The sequence below is a fragment of the Schistocerca serialis genome, chromosome 5 (assembly GCF_023864345.2).
Source record: "Schistocerca serialis cubense isolate TAMUIC-IGC-003099 chromosome 5, iqSchSeri2.2, whole genome shotgun sequence".
Classification (NCBI taxonomy): domain Eukaryota; kingdom Metazoa; phylum Arthropoda; class Insecta; order Orthoptera; family Acrididae; genus Schistocerca; species Schistocerca serialis.
The window spans coordinates 118,374,882-118,397,538 of record NC_064642.1 but is presented as its reverse complement, the minus strand read 5'-3'; the positions used below and the strand labels follow the sequence as shown (position 1 = coordinate 118,397,538).

The 22,657-nt window shown below is 40.0% G+C and overlaps 1 protein-coding gene across 2 annotated transcripts in view; it reads left to right on the top strand.

Moving 5' to 3' along the window:
* The window catches only part of LOC126480993 (glycerol kinase-like), a 168,300-nt gene that overhangs the window by 27,825 nt on the left and 117,818 nt on the right, over nt 1–22,657 (top strand). For both annotated transcript variants that reach the window (XM_050104437.1, XM_050104436.1), the window contains exons 6-7: nt 11,320–11,422; nt 22,278–22,388. In XM_050104437.1, the coding sequence (XP_049960394.1) occupies nt 11,320–11,422; nt 22,278–22,388 (214 nt within the window). The remainder of the gene's footprint in view (nt 1–11,319; nt 11,423–22,277; nt 22,389–22,657) is intronic.

The following is a 22,657-nucleotide window of genomic DNA, read 5'->3' as shown; positions in this document are numbered from 1 at the left end:
TAGGATTTTACTTGTTACTCCAGATGTACTGTCCATGAGTGAGCAGACTTTATGTTACAGACTTTTTAGTGGAAGGAACATCTGATATTAAAATATAGGTTTTGTTGATGGTTCATGGGTCTGATATGGACAGTGGTCTCCATGGAGCCATTGGGGAGGTGTAGGTCAATGTTGAGGGTAATGACATGCTGGGCTAATTAGGGCCAGGTGATGTTGATGATGGGAAAGAAGGGACTGAGTCTGTGGGGGAATGAAGATAGTGTGTCACAAACTGTAAGATTTCTTGGACTGCTCTTATTTTGCTTTGTGGGCTTTGGCTGTATTCGGTGCCACTGGAGTCATGCTTACATTGTAACAGGTTTTTCTTCTAACGACATGCTTGACTTAGCCAATGATGGACTGAATCCTTATCGTGGTTTGTTTAGCACTGGAGCAAAGCGTTAGTTTACATGCCTTGTACAAGTCCGATCCCAACTGAACCAATCTTTGAGATTTCACGAGCAGCAGAGCAGACTTTATCAACAAAGTGTAACATTTCCAAAGTTTCTCATCCACCACCAAGGATTCAGATTTATTGCTCATCAGGCTGCTCATGAAAACAGCAACATAGAACTGTTTTGTCAACCAGTAGTGTTCAAAACAACAGGCCTCTCAGCCGTTGCAGTTGCAATTCCAATTGTCCACAGTAATGCTCCAATTATGAAGCCAGCTCCAAACTAGCTTCTAAGTTGGATATAACTAAAATTCACAATGGTCAATCTTACTACTGTGACACACTATATGACACCATAAATCTGCATCTTCATCTACGCCTATACTCTGCAACCCACTGTGAAGTGTGTGGCCAATGGTACATTCCATTGTACCAGTTGTTAGGGCTTTTCCTGATCCAGTCACATGTAAGTGTGGGAAGAATGAATGCTTAAATGCCTCTTTGTGTGTTGTAATCAGTCTCATCTTGTCTTCATGATCCTTATGCAAGTGACACGTACGGGGTTGCAATATATTCCTAGCTCCATCACTTTGAGTTTGGGTCCAGAATATTTCTAAGTAGGTTTTCATAGGATAGCTAGTGTCTGCCTTCAAGCAGCTGCCAGTTCAGTTCTTTCCACTTCGTTGTGACACTTTTCCATGGATCGAACAAAACCTGTGACAGTTCATGCTACGCTTCTTTGTATTTGTCCAATATGCACTCTCAGTTCTATTTGGTACGGGTTCCACACACTTGAGTAAAGCACTTGGTTGTTACACATGAGTATTTTGTATGCAGCCTCCTTTGTAGATTGATTGTACTTCCCTAGTATTCTACCAGTGAACCACAGTCTGCCACCTGCATTACCTATTATTAAACCAATGTGATTGTTCCATTTATATCCCTACAAATTGTTACACCCGGTTATTTATGTGACTTGACCATTTCCGATTGTGAGTCATTGATATCATAATCATATTACACTCTGGTTTTTCATTTTGTGGAGTGCATAATTTTACATTTCTGGATATTTAAAGCAAATTGCAAATCCTTGCAACACTTTGAAATATTATCAAGGTGTGATTGAATATTTCTACAGCTTCTTTCAGATAGTACTTCAGTACGGATAACTGCATCATCTGCAAAAAGTCTGAGGGTATAATAACACTGTCTGTAAGGTTATTAATATACAACATGAACAGCAGGGATCTTAATACAATTTCCTCAGGCACACCCAAATTCACTTCTATATTTGTCAATGACTCTACATCCAAGATCGCTTTCTGCATCCCCCCTACCAAAAAATACTCAGTCCAGCCACAAATTTTGCTTGATACCCCGTAGATCATAATTTTGATAATAAGCATGGATGTGGTAGTGAGTCAGATACTTTTAGGAAATCAAGAGATACTGTGCCTAAATCATGTGAGAAAAGTGGGAAATGGGTTTAACATGGTTGATCATTTTTAGAATCCCTGCTTGTTGGCATGGATGACGTCCTTCTGTTCAAGATACCTCATTACATGTGAGCTCAAAATAAATTCTAAGATTCTACAACAATTGGCTATCTATGATATTGGACAGTAGTATAGTGGATCACTTCTGATATCCTTCTTGTAGGTAGTAGGTGTGACCTGTGTTTTCTTCCAACTACTCATCATGGGTTTTTATTCATGGTATCTATGATAGTTAAAGAGGGACTAACTCAGCCGGAAATTCTGTATAGAATCTGATAGGGATTCTATTGAGCTCTGGGGCTTTGTTTAGTTTTATTGCTTTCAGCTGTTTCTCAACATCATTGACACTAACACTGTGGAACACATTAAAGGCTCACTTTTTTAAAACCACGTAATTGTCTCCCATTGTGATGCAGAAGTTTGAAATTTGGCTCCAGTGGTACCTACAACCTTCCTCAGAAATGGTTCAATAGTGTGACACCCTGCAATGTCACCCTCAGGCTCAACAATGCTTCATATAGGGAGATGCTGACACATGCTAAAGATGACCCAGACTCAGAAGTTCATGTGATATGTAAGGCAGATTAATGATTTCACATTTGCACAAATTTTGCCACAATTCTGTCCCCGCCAGCATGGTTATGTCACTTGACGGGAAGGTTGTCACACCCAGCCTGCCCACAATTCACACCTTCTCTTGATGCCTCTGTGATGGAAGTGAGAATTGTGATGCCCAGTGTGAAATCACATTGTTTTCTAATGGGTGGCTGAGGAAAACATTTCAGAAACTCTGCCCTCGGAATCGATAAGAAAAGTCTTTGGTGAGGCATAAAGGGTAATGTCGAAACCACCCCTTTTCTTGGGTTATTGATTCCCACCCTTTTTGCCTTCAGAAACAACAGTTCACAGTGTGATGAGCAACAGAACAACATTCTAGACAACCTTTGACACTGCTGACATCCCCTGGATGATTCATCCTTCTCTAAGGACATTGTGGCACTCAAACCCCATTGAAAGTTGGTGGACCCCTTTGAAATTGCAGCAATATGGCAATTTTTGCTCCGGTGTATAGGTTGGAACTACTAGGGACCTTTTGGAACCATTCAATAAAATTTGAATGTGATTCGAAGCAGCAAACAATGATTATGCTTTATCCATCCTGCTGTTTTGCATCTTCCTGGGGCATGAGATGATCTCAGAGGAGGAGGAGGGGGAGGAGGTTGAAAAGGGATCCTCCTAAGACACTCCCCGCACCCCTCCCCCACCCACCCTCACAATTCCCCCATTTTGGCAACATCCTTGGTGCCACCTGCACTCTGTTGGGCACTTCAAAAATGTGCTTGTACAGCGATGGCCATTCAGTGATTCCAAGATGCTGGCATGACAGGCATCCCTTTCAGCACCCTTAGATTTTGTTTGTGGCCAGCAGAAACTAGTTCAGTGATGGAGCACGACTAAGCTGATTTTTGTTGAAATGGTTGCCTTTCAAACCAGCGCCTAAGAGTCTGTGAATGCCCATTTTTGTACAGAGTCATTTTAAAGTGGGTGGGTGGCGGGTGGCACTGAGGGTGCTGCAATACGGGTGGGGAGGGGGGAGCTTATTAGAGATACCCTTTGCAGCATTTAATTCATGTGTGTGTCAACATCACTTTCCCCCCCTCCCCCTCCTCCATTATCACATCATTCAAATTTCGCCAAAAGGTTTTGAAAGGGCACTAGTTGTTCCACCCTATATATTGGAGCAAAAATTGCTGTTATGCTTCACTTAATGTGGCCAAATCATGTTCAATGGGATTGGAGTCCCACAGTGTCCTTATAAAAGGGCGCTGAATCATCGGGGAAGGAGGTGGGGTGGGGGTGGGGGGTCGGGAATGTCAAAGGTCATCTTTACAATGAGTAGCAGCCTATCTTTCACTTATATTGAAGATTTCTAGCAACATATACAGAGCAACACCCATCAAAGCTGTTGTGTGGCTGAGCTGCTTCATGGCCACCCTCGTTGGACCCTCTGCACTCTGCTATTCCCACCTGTAGAGAGAGAGGAGGATACGACCACACTGTTCCACATCAGATCCACAGGGTGTATATGTATGTTTTTGGACCATACCACAATGGATCTAGGGATCCTTAGTTGTTTATGGCTGCCAGTTGGTGGCAGTTGCAATTTCTTGCATCCAGCTGCAACATCATCATCATCAGCTGTTGTTGCACCACTTCAATCATGTGAATTTCATATGAAAATATTAATATCATAACTTAATATAAACAGAATTTTGTGGAATTTTTTTTCGATCTTGTGACAGATGCTCACTTCTTGGGCCACATTGATACTTGCTGTGGGCTGCGTGTGACCCGTGGGCCATGGGTTAGGAACCCTGTTCTGGAACATCCAGCAGGTATACTGTAAGCTGCCTGGTGTAATATCTCCAGCAATGCATTATGGGAGCTGGCTCTCATGGTTAATTATAGACTGGCTGCAGTCTGTTGTAAATCATTTCACTTTGTGTAAGCCAGCATGTGCATCCTGTGAGAAATGGTTCAATTACTAGAGTTATGTTAGTTTACTATTCAGACTTTGCCAATATCAGCTACTACTGGACTCCTGCTTGGATGTGGCATGTGATAGGTTTTCTTCTCATGACTTGCGTGCCTTAGCTTATATTGGACTCATCTGTTTCCAGATTTATAACACCCAATTTATATGCATTTGTACCAGGTTGTATATGGAAATAAATGTTGAGTGGTGTGTGAAAATGTTTTTGTAATTACGAAAAAAAGATTCTTCAGCATATTCACTGGGATCAACACTGTCTGAAGCTAGTGTCTAAGTGGAAGAACTTTGTGCTCATTCTTTCTCAGAGCATTTTCACTTGTAGAAGGGGATATGTACATGAGAAACCATCCTTTTGCAATGGAGTTGATTTTAGGCAACCTGTGATAAATCTTGCTGTCATATTTGAAATGACAAGTGTTGACTTACACTGTAGAGATAGCATACTCCAATGTGAAATATCACATGGCAAGTACAGATGTCATCAGTGCATGTTGTTGAGTATACTACCTGACAGCTCATTAATTTTCTGATGATGCAGTTTCTTGGCATACTGTATGATATTGATACAGTGGTGGTTAAAAGTCAGCATATCATTCAAAGATACACCAGGTACTTTTATGTATATTAGTCATCCAGTTTGACGACATTCTGTTTTATACATAAAGTTCTTCCTGCTTCCTCAAGTGGGAATTGTTTTTTGTGGTACCTAGGCTTCTGCTAATTGAAAATACATTGAGTTAGATCAAATGATTTCGTTAAGGTTATCTCAGTGATTTCGAGAACATATCCTTGGATTCCAGTTACCGTATCATTAGCATAAACAAGCTTGTGGTAACTTCCAGCAGAGGTTGATCATTTTTATACACATGGAATAAGGGTGGGTGCCATTGTTCTACTCGATGGATGATATATTTATTATAACTCACTCTCCGAGCTCCTGTCATTTTCTTTTCTTTGAAGCCATCCTTAGTGTACGGCTTTAGATTGAGAATTTGGGATAACAACTTGTCTTCCTTTCTACTTTATAGATCCAAAGTTAGCTGGCTCTGTTATGAAGAAAAAAATCTATTTGTTCTGATAGTTGAGTCAGAATCAGGCATTCAGTGATCTTGGTTAGATGGCTCAGGAAGATATTGGCCTATATCTTTTTGGATTGTCTGTAAGCATATTCAGCTTCAATACAGACACTGTATGGGCCTTTATCTAGACATTAGGAAACTGATGCATATGATATTTGTGTGGAAATCTAATAAATATTTCTGGGCCTTAGGGTAGAAAGGTTTGATTTGATTGACCTGGATCTCATCAATACAAACTTCTTTGAAATTCTTGCACCAGCATGAGCTTATTCTAATTTCTTCATAGTGAACCTCCATCTCTTCTTTATTTCGGTTAGTTCCAGCTGTAAATGTTTTACTCCGGTGTACCGTTTGAAGGAAGCCAGTGGACAATTCTGTTGGTGTTGACATTAATGTGCACTGGTCATTTGGTTACAATGATATTGTGACAGTTTTCTACTCTCCAAGTTTTTTGACTGCTGTGGCTCATGAGCATTTCTTTCCTAACTTTGTTCACCTTTATGTTTATGGCAAACAGTGGATTCCTCCAGTCATGGTAATGCTTCACCAAAATGATTTGCTTTGAAAAGACAGAAAAACCTGTGTGTAAATAATTTGTCTCTTATGTTAACCTTCAGACACAAGCATACCTGCAAACTTAGTGGAAATTTTAGGGAACATTTTTGATGGGTTAATGAACTTGTCATATGATTCTGATTTAGGTTTGGTAGTAGTGATTGTGTTATTCATGGCCACCATTAAGTCCAGCTGTCCTTTCTGGAGATGAGTCTTCCATAAATTTCGTAATCTGAGGTGGAACAATTACTGTGACCTGAAATGTATTGGACATGTGTACCATCCATTGTGTCTGTGCCAGTGTTACTCCATTTTCATTATTATATGTTCAGTGATCTGCCCCCCTCCTCAACACTCACAGAAATGCGAAACTCACTGAAAAAAATCTTCTATTACAGTCTTAACTGATTCATTATGGAAGGTGGTGGATCACTGTGAGAGATGTTTATCGTTTGTTGATGGAAGCTACTGCACAGCTGCTTATCTCTACAGTTAATATTTCTGTTTTCTAGAGTGATGGCTACGGATTCATTTTGAAAGCCTTGTTTAGTGAATACTTTTGTTCAGTGATCATAAGGATGTATTGCAGCCTCAGTCCCCATACTATTTAATCTCAGGGGTTCTTGCATACACAAGATGGAAAGAAACACAAAGGAAAGTGTTTGTGGTTTTGGTAGTTACTGCTGCAAGACACTATTAAAGCCACCTGAGTATATCGAATAGTTGTTTCCAAGAAATATGATGGAACTTACGCATTATTTTCCAGTGGTAAACTTGAGAAGTCTGTTTTGCATGCAGTTACCTTGTTTCCAGATGTCCTAAATTAGCTTGTATCTGGTCCTAGTTTTTGTGTGCGAAATTTACGACTCAGTTCCGTGCAATACGAAATATGTTAAAGGATAAGCTGACTATATTTAAGATAGGAACATTGTTTACTCATTTGCTATCAAAACAAAAATAACAGATACGCACAGTTAAAAAAGGCAGCTATACTGAAATCTCTCATGTGCTTTCAGGTTTATTTCATTTTGGCCAATAATAAATGTTACTGTACCTAATGACACTCATGATTCAGGATGTTGAATTATTGTTCCTACTCTTCAAAAATTTGTTCATTTTTTCTTTATCCTGACAAAAGCAATTTACTGTTCCTATTCTTGTTTTTGTAGGTAATAAGTAGATGGTTATCTTCTGTCTACTTTTGAGGACATAAAATAAAAATGTTTTAACATAATAATCCTCAGAGGATTATTACAATATGAAAAGAGGAGGTATAGTTTTTTTAGGAGAATTATTGCAACAGTCTTCACATGTCGTACAGCTCTATTCATGCTTTAACATATGCTACTGGCCATTAAAATTGCTACACCGTGAAGATGACGTGCTACAGACGTGAAATTTAACCGACAGGAAGAAGATGCAGTGATATGCAAATGATTAGCTTTTCAGAGCATTTACACAAGGTTGGCACCGGAGGCGACACCTACAATGTGCTGACATGAGGAAAGTTTCCAACTGATTTCTCATATACAAAAACCGATTTCTCATATACAAACAGCAGGTGACCGGCGTTGCCTGGTGAAACGTTGTTGTGATGCCTCATGTAAGGAGGGGAAATGTGTACCATCACGTTTCCGACTTTGATAAAGGTCGGATTGTAGCGTATCACGATTGCGGTTTATCGTATCGTGACATTGCTGCTCGCATTGGTAGAGATCCAATGACTGTTAGCTGAATATGGAATCAGTGGTTCAGGAAGGTAATACGGAATGCCGTGCTGGATCCCGACGGCCTCGTATCACTAGCAGTCGAGATGACGGGCATCGTATCTGCATGGCTGTAATGGATCGTGCAGCCACGTCTTGATCCCTGAGTCAACAGATGGGGACGTTTGCAAGACAACAACAATCTGCATGAACAGTTCGACGGCGTTTGCAGCAACATGGACTATCAGCTCGGAGACCGTGGCTGCGGTTACCCTTGACGCTGCATCACAGACAGGAGCATCTGCGATGGTGTACTCAACGACGAACCTAGGTGCACGAATGGCAAAACGTCATTTTTTTTCGGATGAATCCAGGTTCTGTTTCCAGCATCATGTTGGTCGCATCCGCGTTTGGCGACATCGTGGTGAACGCACATTGGAAGAGTGTATTCGTCATCGCCATACTGGTGTATCATCCGGCGTGATGGTATGGGGTGCCATTGGTTACACGTCTCAGTCACCTCTTGTTCGCATTGACGGCACTTTTGAACAGTGGACATTACATTTCAGATGTGTTACGACCCGTGGCTCTACCCTTCATTCGATCCCTGCGAAACCCTACATTTCAGCAGGATAATGCACGACCGCATGTTGCACTTCCTCTGTGGGCCTTTCTGGATACAGAAAATGTTCGACTGCTGCCCTGGCCAGCTCATTCTCCGGATCTCTCACCAATTGAAAATGTCTGGTCAATGGTGGCTGAGCAACTGGCTCGTCACAATACGCCAGTCACTACTCTTGATGAACTGTGGTATCGTGTTGAAGCTGCATGGGCAGCTGTACCTGTACACGCCATCCAAGCTCTGTTTGACTCAATGCCCAGGCATATCAAGGCCGTTATTACGGTCAGAGGTGGTTGTTCTGGGGACTAGTTTCTCAGGATCTATGCATCCAAATTGTGTGAAAATGTAATCACATGTCAGTTCTAGTATAATATATTTGTCCAATGAATACCCGTTTATCATCTACATCTACATTTATACTCCGCAAGCCACCCAACGGTGTGTGGCAGAGGGCACTTTATGTGCCACTGTCATTACCTCCCTTTCCTGTTCCAGTCGCGTATGGTTCGCGGGAAGAACGACTGTCTGAAAGCCTCCGTGGACGCTCTAATCTCTCTAATTTTACATTCGTGATCTCCTCGGGAGATATAAGTAGGGGTAAGCAATATATTCGATACCTCATCCAGAAATGTCTCGAAACCTGGCGAGCAAGCTACACCGCGATGCAGAGCGCCTCTCTTGCAGAGTCTGCCACTTGAGTTTGTTAAGCATCTCCGTAACGCTATCACGGTTACCAAATAACCCTGTGACGAAACGCGCCGCTCTTATTTGAATCTTCTCTATCTCTTCCATCAACCCGATCTGGTACGGATCCCACACTGATGAGCAATACTCAAGTATAGGTCGAATGAGTGTTTTGTAAGCCACCGCCTTTGTTGATGGACTACATTTTCTAAGGACTCTCCCAATGAATCTCAACCTGGTACCCGCCTTACCAACAATTAATTTTATATGATCATTCCACTTCATCTGCATTTCTTCTTGGTGTAGCAATTTTAATGGCCAGTAGTGTACTTTCTTTTGCAGATATGGTACTCGTATACTTGGTGTGTTATTTCTGTTCTCACCTTTAGCACTGAACTGCTCTCCTGTGCCATCATTTTATTGACTTCTTTTTCTTTTTCCCTGCTAGTCCATAAAGTGCTAAATTTCCTCTTTGGAATACTGATGCCGCACATCTGCTGCCTCTTCGGATGGGTCTCATTATACTGTGCTTTAGAGCAATTGTAAAAGATTTGTATTGGTCTTTCAAATTCTGCAAAAGACTTGTTTGATCTCAAGGTTAAAAAGCTTGATGCTGTTCGTCTTTATAGTCATCAGTATAAGAAATGAATTGTGAGGAATTCAAATGTAAGGGACGGGATACTGCTTGAGCCATAGCAGACAAATGGTGGCACTAAGAATAAAAGACATTCAATACATGGCCAACTACCTCCAGCTACTAACCCAGTTCTGTTCATTCACAAGAGGACATCCATATAACTGATAGTAAGACCTCCTTTTGCCACTATTACATTGTTTAATCCGTAGGATTCCATTGAGTTGTGATACACTTAGTGTCAGATTTCTGATTTGAGTGAATAGTTCTCACTGGATTTTTGAGTGGCAACCTCGATACTAGTTCATATCCAAAAAGATGCGCAGTGAGACTCATGGAGACAGTCAGTCCCGCTGATACCCTTCAGACACTGATTCAGTGACCTTTACTTTGTGGGTAGAATGGGTAGCAGCATTATAATACTGATATGGAGAAGTCAGATTCCAAATTGTTGCCACAAAGCTAAAAACATGTTGCATGTTTTTACAAACATCTGTGTTCATTTTCTAATTGACAAAAACAAATAGTCTGAATCAAAATAAGGAACTGCAGCCCCAAATATCTATTTCCATAGAATTTCACTGTTGCTATAATGTTCTCAACTAAATATCATTCCTTATACATCTGCCAGTTCCACACATGCACATGTCTACCACAAAGTCAACATGATGTGATATTTCAGCAGTTCGTTCGACCACTATCTTCAGGGAAGATGCTGTTTCTGAGTTTCTCTAAGCTGGTACCAGTTGCCGAAATATTATAGCAAGTTTATTTTGTAACTGGCAGCCATGTTGCCAGGAACATCTTTAAATAAAACCATGTTTGTAATTACATGCCTCTTCTGTTTATCATCATGACTGGTACTTTCGGGGCGTTAGCATGGTCTTGAAAATTGTACCCTCCCCTCTCACTTGTGGCGGATTATTCAGTCACTGATGTCTGTATCTATATTGCATTTGAAATCCTCTGCAGTTAATGAAAAGGACGTGTGACAGTTTGTTCATAAACTATGTCGAAGAGTTTGATGGCACTATCAGTTAATTTCTGAGTCATACTAAACAGTAATTAAGTTTAATGGTTTCTTGGCATTTCAACTTCACTACAGCATAGCTAACTGTAGATCTGAGCACTTTTACCACCATCTAAATCTCCGATAGAATACCTGAACTTGTAGGAGCTTGTATTTGTAACTTATAAGAACTTGCTAATTACCTCTGTCACCTTCTCTTTAACAGAAAACATTTATAAAATGTTGGCACTTTGAACCTTCATGTAGGCAATTCAACCTACACAACCTGCTGTCAAATGTATCACATTTGGTGAGGTGTTGGGGGACCCGTGAGGCAGAAAGGAACTGTGTGACAGAAGACCTAAAATTCTGATTCTTAGCTGGTACCTCTGATAGTAACCTGGTTCCTTTTTATTGATGTAGTCTCATTAAGATATCTTTGCCAGCATTGTGCTAATTTCTCCATGTGAGCTTATTTCCCTTATAATTTTTAAGTGCCATTTTAGTCCATTTTAGTGTAATAAACTTGTTGTTACCTTTTTTTCAGATTTTTTGGTATACCAAAAGAAATCTTGCCTGAAATCAGAAGTTCATCAGAAATTTATGGATACGTTGCTGCTTCTCCTTTGGAAGGAGTGCCTATTTCAGGGGTAGGTTGGTTTAAATGTCTCCATGAATGTTTCCTAAATTTTTCAGTCACTGTATTTATCTTCTACATCTACATCTGCATGATTACTCTGCAGTTCACAATTAAGTGCATGGCAGAGGGTTCGTCGAACCACCTTCAACCTACTTCCCTACAGTTCTTTTGGGTCTACGGAATGAAAACTGAATCTAATCTAAACTAACAGCATGCAGGAAAAACAAGCACTTATATCAGGGGCGGGCAAATGTTGCACGCGGCTCATAAGCGCACAGCGCTGCACGTGTGCTGCTCGCATGCAATCATCGACTGGAGCACTGTGACAGCCGGCAGGTTGCGGCAGCGTAGTGCCAGGCTAAGCTGCGGACGTTGATGCATAGCGACCACTACGTAGTGAATGTTGTATTTCAATAACCGGAAAATGCAGAGTGAAACAAGGAAACGGAAAAGCAGAGATTTGCTATCTTTTAAAAAGTAATGGGAGAATCTTTTTTTCTTTGTGCAAAAACGTGAAAATTCGAAATGTTTAATATGTGGTAGTATTCTCGCTGGTCAGCAAAAGTATAGTATTGAAGGCCATTATAACAAATTTCACAAGGACGAGTACAATTTATTGTCGGATTCTGAGCGGATGGGGAAATTGAGCTTAAGAAGAGCGATCTGATGATTCTAGATGAATGTGTCGTAGTTGCTGTGGTCACGAGAGATCTGCGACTTCCTTTCGTCGTATCTCTCATTTAACTGATTTAACATTTTATGGAGCACTGTTTTCAATTTTTCAGGTTGACAACAATAATAGCCCAGCGGTACGTGCAAGTTATAAGATTGCGCTTAATATAGCGAGAGCTGGAAAACCATTTCCTGAATTAGTAAGTGTCGGTTAGGAGCAAACATCAGTGATGAAAATTTAAGTAACTGTTTGTGTTTGTCTGTATGTAGAAATTTTGTTCCACTCCACCTGTGATAATTAAATAAAACGTATCGTAGGTAATAGGTACTCTTTCAAAACACGGCATCTTTCAAGCACTCCTACTAACCTTATTTCATTCCACTCCACCTGTGATAATTAAATAAAACATATCGTAGGTAATAGGTACTCTTTCAAACCACGGTATCTTTCAAGCACTCCTACTAATCAACTAAAGCAAGCTACGAAACAAAACGCATTGCACAGGAAGGAGCGGACAGAAGGTATGGTGGGGAGGGGAGATAAGTGGGTGGCCAGCTTGCCCCTGTGTGCACGCAGAACACCTGTTAACTGCACGCGTGCAAGTGCACCGCACACGTGCAGGATTCCTGCCCGCCCCTGACTTAAATCTTTCTGTGTGAGCTCCAATTTCTGTTGTTTTGTCATGATCATCATTTCTTGCTATGGATTTGGGAACCAACTGAATATGTTTGCATTCAGAGGAGAAGGTTGGTGATTGAAATTTCAGGAGAAGATTCTGCTGCAACAGCCTTTTTTTAAATGACTGCCACCCTAATTCACACATCATGTCCGTTGCACTCTATCTCCTGTTCCGCAATAATACAAAACGAACTTCCCTTCTGTGAACTTTTTTGATGTCCTCCGTCAGTCTCATCTGATGCGGATTCCACACTACACACCAATAATCCAGAAGAGGACGGAGAAGTGTGGTGTACGCAGTCTCTCTAGTCAACCTGTTGCATTTCCTAAGTGTTCTAGCAATAAATTGCAGTTGTTGGGTAGCTTTATCCACAGTGCTATCTTTGTGAACATTCCAACTGAAGTTATTAGTAGTAATCCGTAAGTATTTAGTTGAATTTACAGCCTTTAGATTTGTTGCATGAGTTACTGTGTAACCAGAAGTTAGCACATTTCTTTTAGTACCCATGTGGATAACTTCACACTTTTCTTTATTTAGAGTCAATTGCCATATTTTGCACTATACAGATATTTTGTCTAGATAATTTTGTAGTTGGTTTTTATCAAGATGGCAAATCACAGCATCATCTACAAACAATCTAAGACAGCTACTCAGATTGTCTCCTATGTCGTTTATGCAGATCAGGAACAGCAGAAGGCCTACAACACTTCCTTGGGGAATGCCAGATGACTTCCGTCAATTACTATGAACTGTGACCCACCTGACAGGAACTCGCGAATCCAGTCACACAACTGAGGCAATAGTCCATAGGCATGCCATTTTAACAAAAGAAGCTTGTGAACAATGATGTTGAAAGCCTTCTGGAAATCTAAAAATACAGAATCAGTTTGACAACCCCAGTCGATAGCACTCATTGCTTTGTGAGAGTAGATAGCTAGTTGTGTTTCACAAGAACAATTTTTCCTGAATCTGTGCTGACTATTAGTCAATAAATTGTTTTCTTGTGGTAATTCAGTATGTTCGAACACAGAATATGTTCCAAAACTCTACTGCAAATCGATGTTAGTGATACGGGTCTGTAATTAATTGGATTACTCCTGTTTTTTCATTTTTCTTTGGTGTTGGCATAACTTGTGCAATGTTGCAGTCTTTAGGTACAGATCTTTCAATGAGCGAGCGGTTGTATGTCATTGTTAGATATGGCACTATTGTATCAGCATACTCTGAAAGGAACCTGACTGGTATGCAATCTGGATCAGAAGCCTTGCCTTTATTAACTGATTTAAGCTGCTTCACTACATTGGGGATATCTTCTTCTAAGTTACTCATGTTGGCAGTTGTTCTGGATTCAAGTTCTGGAATATTTACTTTGTCCTCTTTAGTGAACGAGTTTTGGAAAACCGTGTTTAGTAACTCTGCCTTAGTGGCACAGTCATCAGTGACATGACCGTTGTTATTGTGCAGTGATGGTATTGATAGCGTCTTGCCGTTGGTGTACTTTACATGTGACCAGAATCTCAATGAGTTTTCTGCCAGATTTTGAGACAGAGTTTCATGTGGAAACTGTTAAAAGCATCTTGCATTGAAGTTTGCACTAAACTTTGAGTTTCTGGAAAATTTCGCCAATCTTGTGGATTTTGCATTCTTTTAAATTAGGCATGCTTTTCTCGTTGCCTCTGCATTAGTGTATGAGGGGGAGGATCAGCACCATTGCTTATTAATTTATGTGGTATATATATCTCAATTGTCATTAATACAGTTTTTTTGAATTCAAACCCTGTGTAGTCTGTTCTTACATAGTCAGATTGGAAGAAGTGGAGACTGTCTCTTAGATAGGTGTCTATTAATTTGTATCTGTTTTTTTTTTTTTTAATAGATGTACTTTACATTTATTTTTGGTGGGTTTGGTTGTTATGGTGTTCAGTCTTGCTACAACTGCCTTGTGTTCACTAATTCCTGTACCCGCCATGATGCTCTCTATTTGTTGCTAACAGAACAAGTACGTTTTCGCAACCATTTGTACTTCGATTGGGCTCCTGAATTAATTGTTTGAAATAATTTTCTGAGAAAGCATTTGGTAAAATTTTGGATGATGTTTTATGCCTATCGCCAGCTAGCATGTATTTTTCGCAACATATTAAGGGCAGATTGAAGTCACCACCGACAAAAATTGTGGAACTGGGGTACCCGTTTGAAATGAGACTCAAGTTTCCTTTTAATTGTTCAGCAACTGCATCGTCTGACTTTGGGTCAGTAAAACGAACCAATTATTAATTTATTCTGGTCGTCAAGTATAACCTCAACCCATATTAACTCACAGGGACTATCTACTTAAATTTCACTACAAAGTAAACGACTTCTGACAGCAATAAACCCTCCAACACCGACTGTATGTAATCTGTCCTTTTTGAACATGGTTGGGTCGTTTGAAAAAAATTTGGCTGAACTCATCTTCGTCTTCAGCCAGCGTTCTGTACCTGGAACAATTTGGGCGAGTGCTTTCTATTAACGCTTGGAGCTCTGGTTATTTCCCAACACAGCTACAATAATTTACTACTACAATATCAGTTTTTGTTCTCTGTACCTTCCTGCGTATGCCCTGCGCCCTTGTAGACTGAGACCCTTCCTGTAATTCCCGGAGACCCTCTAACCTAAAAGAACTGCCCAGTCCCTTCCACACAGCCCCTGCTACCCGTGTAGCCACTTTGTGTGTGTAGTGGACTCCTGATCTAGTAAGCAGAACCCAGAAACCCACCACTCAATGGCGCAAGTTGAGGAATCTGCAACCTACATGGTCGCAGAACCTCCTGAGCCTCTGATTGATACCCTCCACTTGGCTCTGTACCAAAGGACCACAGTCGGTCCTGTCGATGATGCTGCGGATGGTGAGCTCTGTCTTCATCTCGCAAGCGAGACTGGCAGTCCCTACCACTTCAGCTAAACTAATCTCAAGAGAACGCGCTCTGCCAAAAATACTTCACCAAAATTAGTTTTCTGTGCATTTTCCACTGATATCTGTGATATTTTGTTTAAATAATTGGTCTTTGTAACATGTTATTTATGAGAGTCACTTAAACAGCAATGTTTACAAATATTTCAGAAAATTGGGAGACAAGTGGAACACACTTAATTTCGTTCTTCTATATGGGATACATTTACACTAATCAGTAACATTAACTAAATCATGATGGCTAAATTCTAAACTTAATTCAATTATTGCCTATGGTGCTCAGTTTTCTTTTGACATGCTGTCCCCAACCTATCAAAATCCTTGAAAATACTGAATGTGGGTTATTCTCCTCCAGCTTAATGTAATTCTTCAGCAGATGCAATTGATGAATAAACACTTTAAGGCTCTCATACATGACAGTTCAGAAATCCCCCTTGAGGAAATGAAGGTTTGGCAACATTGCTGATGTGCTTTGTTTAAAAAAACGGAATAATATTGTGTTGTAATGCTATGTTAGGTGCAGATTGCATTTCATCATTGCAAGTTTGGTCAACAGTGTTTGGAAATGATTGGTTGTTTTCATAATTATGGAGGTTTATTATCTTTTTGCTAATTCAAAGTAAATGTTACCATCTTTTTAAGTAGGGCAAATTCTTTTTGTGGGAGAGTTAGCTATGGTAAGTAGTTGTTTTTTTCTGAATATTTCTCTAAGGAAGATGATGTGGTATTTTGTGATGATATTGCATCTTTTATGGAGCTTTATTGAGCATAATTTTAGTGTTGAGTTATGCCTCTTCGTAGGTAGTATGAAAGCAAGACTTCTCCACAATGATAAAAATCTCCTGCTGTTCTGATTGGTCATGTAATTAACGATGAGGAGACATTAGAAAACTTTAAACTGTTACTCTCACTCAAACAATACAAGAAATATGAATACCATGTATGTGAAGATCTCAGAATAATGCATTTTGGCTGAGTGTGTAGCTTTGGTACACAAAGCTGAGCTGCATTTCACACGAGGGGGGCAGAAGAGGGGAGAAAAAACATATTCTGAAAGTAAATGGTGTGTTCAGAATGAAACTTTGATCTCATATCATTCCTCTTCTTGGTCAGAAAAATGTGTACCTGCATCCTCTGCACATTAAATTGGGTGTCCTCAAAAACTTTGTGCAAGCTGTGGAGGAATTATTTCATGGATTCATATTCATATATTTACAAGAGGAGATCCCATGGATCAGACTAGGAAAAATAAAAAAATTAGATTTTGTAAGACGATAAAATAATGAAGTAATTATTAATGAGCATTTGCATGGTTGTGTTTCATAAAAAGTCGACAAGACCATTTTAGGCAAACTTAAGGCAGAGAACTTTCACAATATCATATATGAACCATGATACATAACATGTCTTGTTTGATCATTTTGATATCTTCCCAGATAGCTTTGATGTTCTAATAATAATAATAATAATAATAATAATAATAATCACAAAATGTCGAGTGTTGTCCATTTCCTATTAGACCTTATAAAACTTTCCTGGGGCAGATCATCATAGGAATTGATTTCTCTGTCATTTATATTCTCAGCTCTTGTTGTGAGAGCAAAACCTATTTCAATATACATACACTATGTGATCAAGAGTATCCGGACACCTGGCTGAAAATGACTTACAAGTTCATGGTGCCCTCCATCGGTAATGCCGGAATTCACTGTGGTGTTGGCCCATCCTTAACCTTGGTGACAGCTTCCACTCTTGCAGAGATATGTTCAATCAGGTGCTGGAGGGTTTCTTGGGGAATGACAGCCCATTCTTCACGGTGTGCTGCACTGAGGAGAGCTATCAATGTTGGTCGGTGAAACATGGCATGAAATCAGCGTTCCAAAACATCCCAAAGGTGTTCTATAGGATTCTGGTCGGGACACTGTGTAGGCCAGTCCTTTACAGGGATGTTATTGTCACGTAACCACTCCACCACATGCTGTGCATTATGGAAAGGTGTTTTTTCACTGTTCAATCGTCCAATGTTTACACTCCTTATACCAAGCATGGCGTCGTATGGCATTTACCAGCGTGATGTGTGGCTTATGAACAGCCGCTTGACCGTGAAATCCTAGTTTTCTCTCCTGCTGCCTAACTGTCATAGTACTTGCAGTGGATCCTGATGCAGTTTGGAATTTCTGTGTGGTGGTCTGGGTAGATGTCTGCCTATTAGACATTACAACCCTTTTCAACTGTCAGTGGCCTCTGTCAGTCATCAGACGAGATCGGCCTGTACGCTTTTGTGTTGAATGTGTCCCTTCACATTTCCACTTCACTATCACATCCGAAACAGTGGACCTAGGGATGTTTAGGTGTGTGGAAATATCGTGTATAGGCGTATGACACAAGTGACACTCAATCACCTGACCACGTTCGAAGTCCGTGAGTTTCGCAGAGTGCCCCATTCTGCTCTCTCATGATGTCTAATGACTACTGAGGTCACTGATATGGTGTACCTGGCAGTAGGTGGTAGCACAATGCACCTAATATGAAAAATGTATGTTTTTGGGGATGTCCAGATACTTTTGATCACACAGTGTATGCTGATCTAAGCACTTACAGAAATTATCACGTAAAAACAGAAATTCTGGATTAAGATCTGGCTGGCTTCAGAGCAGAATTATCTTCCAGAAAAAGTTTGTTTTGTTCTTGTTACTGGGATAAAGTTTTAAAAACCAGTATAACCCTTAAATGATGAGCTAATTCTCTTAATAGAATGTTTTTAAACTGATACCACTATAATATGAAAATGCCCAGTTTTTTAATAAATGTGAAATATATTTTCAGTGCCACTTTTGTGTTGTCTTGTAGCCATACACATGAGATTAAAGCCTAGGATAGTGAAAATAGGTTACAATGAGGAAGATTTTACATAATTCATTACAGTTCTGTTCATTAACTGTGGCCATATCAATCTGCATTCATCATGAATTGTTTTGATGTCTTTGAAACCAACCAACCAATCAACCAGTTCACTAAATTAAAGAACCCGAATGACTACCTGCTATTTTGATTTGCTTTTGCAAAGACTTATTTTATTGTATTTTTTTCTTTTCTTCATAATTTCTTTGTCATGTACACAGACTGATTTTAAAACTTCTTTGACTGTGTTAAAGAAAACAACAACAACATTTAATAACAATATGCTGACTTAAGAAATGTATGCAAGGGAAGCACCAACTGCCTGGGACATCTCAGAAATTCGGCTTTATAATATTCACCCATTTTATGAAACATAAGTTTGATAAATTTTCTGTTGTAGTGCTATGAAGCAAACTGTTTGTAGGTGTTGTTTAGGAAAAGGATAAGTATAAACATATTGTCTATGCAGTGGTTGTATGTACAGTATTTTCAATGACTGACATCAATGGGGATATAGAAAGAGCTTTATCTTGATTTGGAAATTTTGTTGTTATTTGCTAAGTACAGTAAAAAACACTGCCAACTTCGAAAATGGTGCTTTGATAGGTGGAATTTGATATTATGCATTCATGTTTCCAAAAAAGTCGCACTGAAGGCAATAGCTGTATCAACAGCACCGTGTACCAACATTTACAACAAAATTGGTTTTAAACATGATTGAACCATATTAACTGTAATAAACAGCAAAAGTGCAATATTTGAATAGAAAAATCTTGGAACTGTCTTGATGTGTTTTGACATGATCAACAGTTTCTGTGACAACTCATCACTGATGAACATGTATTCTATGCAGTTCTCTATGCATAATCCAAATAACGTACGAGTACTGAAATGTTCCATTGATGTTGGAAATCTTTGCCCTTGTCACCTAACAAAAGATAGCAAACAGATTCAGTGTATGGTTTATGTAGACCACCTATGACAGGAGAAAACTGTTACTGATGAGTGTTATAAGACTTTGATTAATCAGGTGCATCAGTTTTATATTTTCAAGATCTTTGTGCTTTCGTATGAAAATGGTGCAGTAGTTCACATCATTGACAGTGCTATGGAATTGTGTAAGTTTGACTTTAGAGTGTTGTCATGTGCACTGTACTTGTCAATTGTAACAATAGTTCTTGTCATGTAGGAGAGTGCTTCCACACAGAAGTAGAGCGATAGGAAAGTGTGGAGGGCATGAAGTTTGCATAAATGTGATGCAAAGAATGGACAAAATCCTTGTTGCCAAACAACAATCAGGGTCATTTGCCTATGGTACACCGTGTTACACATTCAAATCTGTGATGAGAATAATACATTTTAAAACCAAATTCAGTCAGTTGCCTACCCATGAGAGATGTGTCAGTGAAGTTGCATTCACTGCTCCACAGCCGTAGTTGATGTCATCTCATAAGGCGAGACATCTGATGCAGCTTTGTGAATTATTTGAAGCACAAACTGGAATCATTTGTTTGTGTGACATATGTGCCTTATAGTGTAGAAGACCACTGATATCCAAATGGGTAACTCTCCTTGTAATTTTAAGACATTTACCAATTCATGCCTTGAAAATGATGGTGTTATCTGTCAGAATATCATAGTTTTTGACAGATTTATCTGGCCGCATTCTTGCAAGTTGTTTGTAGAATAGTAAACAGTGGAAAAAGCTTAAATTTCACAATGAACTAACTAGCTTCTACTTCCACTTATGAAAGACATTGAAAATTATATACTTCTTAGAATACAAATTCCTAATAAATACAGGCTAGGAATTCCTCGTACACTATTTATGCAGCAGATTTGTTGTCAGACAAAAACATTTTTTAAGCCATAATCCTTTAAATCAAAGAACCATTATTACCTTTCTTTGTTCCAAGGTCTACGTTGGAATTCCGTCGTCATCCCTGCCTGAGTATATGTCTGAGCCATCTGACTGTAAAAATATGGTAATAGGTTCAAGGCTTATATCCATCTTCACCTCCCTATTAAAGTCTTCTGCCTGAAGCTTTTCAGAGTGCTGCACTCTGCCCAAGCTGAAGGGGAGATTTGTCTACTGCTCATCCACAGCCAATTCAGTGTCTGCTATCTTGAAGGTTTTGTTCTTTTCCACCAGATAGCTTTTAATGTGTGCCCAAATTAATTGAATAGATTGTACTGACTGCGGTAGGGGGTAAACACAAAACTGTGTGACCAACTTTACATACAAGTAAGTAAAGTTTGTACGTTTTGTCCTATGAGTTGTACAAATTAATGAGTTGCAGTAGTTTGGTATGAGTACGGATTATAACATGCAGAATATTTTTCTTTTTAAGACAGATGCAATATCTACTTTCCTGGCGTATATGCTTTCTGTACAGCTAAATGTTTTCTCTGTACAGCTAAATGATAACTAGCACAAAGAGAGTACGGGGACAATAATAAGGAGGTGATAGGACAGAGGAGATGGAAATTGCTGGTTGGAGGGTGTTGGGACAGTAGGTTGCCATAGGTTGAGACCGGGATAGTTTTGGGTGTGGAGAATATTTGTAAGGATAACTCCCGTCTGTGCAGTCCGGAAAAGCTGGTGGTGGAGAGGAGGATCTTGTTTTCGAAGACTGCTTCACTAATTGCGCTATCTGGATCTTCCCCTCCATTGCTAGCTTTTCTGAACTGCACAGATGGGAGTTATCCTTACATCACATTCTCTGCTCCCAAAATTATCGCAGCCTCAACCTGTAGTAACCTACTGTACCCACACCTTCCACCCAACAGTTTCCACTCCTTCTGTCGTATCACCTCACTATTCTCATTCCCTCACCCTCTTTGTGTGCTGCCCACTGCCAGTGCACCCACCCATCTTTACCCTCCCCTGCTCCTCCTCTTTCACTCTCCATTCTCCCCCCTTCCCCCTCCCCCCTTCCCCTCCCTCCTCCCCCTCCCCCATTCCCTGTTCCACAGCCTCCCGATGCTGTGCGTGTGGGCAGTCTGGTCCCTGTAAGCTCCGTCAGACAGCACTCCCCCCCCCCCCCCCTCCCCCCTTCCATCCACACACTGCTATCCCTTCCGCTTCCTCTTTCCCTTCCCCACCCTTCGAGATTGCTGCTTTTGTTCTACTCAACAACAGTATTCTGGTCTGAGTTGCTGGAGATGGTAGTTGTGTATGTGAGGTGTGCTTACTTATTTGAATGAAAATGTGTGTGTTTCCTTTTCTGATGAAGGCTTTGGCTGATGGATAATATGTAAGGTCATTTCGTTGTGCCTGTCTGCAACTTGACCTGTCATCGTAACAGTCAGTAGCAATTTACCTTTTCCTTATATTGTTGTTATTCCAACCTCGAGTTTCCGATGTCTAATTGGAAAGGTATTTGTTCAAAATATAAATCACGTATTCTTAATTTTAAGAGGTTATTTATTTTATTGTTAACATTGGAAAAATTAAAGGAACTAAAATGTTCTTTGCCTAGATAGTGTTGGAAGGAGGATGCACTGAAAAACAAAAACCAATTTACAAAAACTCGTATGTTTTTTGTGTGGGAACACTGATAAGTGATTCTTGTATTATTCACCCTTTACTTATTATTTTTTAATGCATGTAATGTATAATTCCACACGGGGTGTAACATTTCTTCTTTTTTTTATTTCAGTGTCTCGGTGACCAGCAGTCTGCTCTTGTTGGTCAAATGTGTTTACATCAAGGTCAAGCCAAGAACACTTATGGAACTGGATGCTTCTTACTGTATAATACAGGAACAGCTGTAAGAAAATTTAATGTGAAATAGCCTCCAGGGGGGCTTACAACTGTTTTGTGAGTACAAGTGTGGCGAATAGGGGGCCACAAGACATTGCAGTACTTCTTCCTTTCAGATTTGCTGCTGACAACAGCTTGCTCACAGGACATCAGTTATGGCTTTTCTATTTTGATTAATTCATGTTTGGTCCCCACAGCTGGGGTTTGATTTCCACCTTTTCAAAATATTTTTACAGGCATGTGGGGTGTCTGGGGAAGGTCACTCAGTACTGAGCA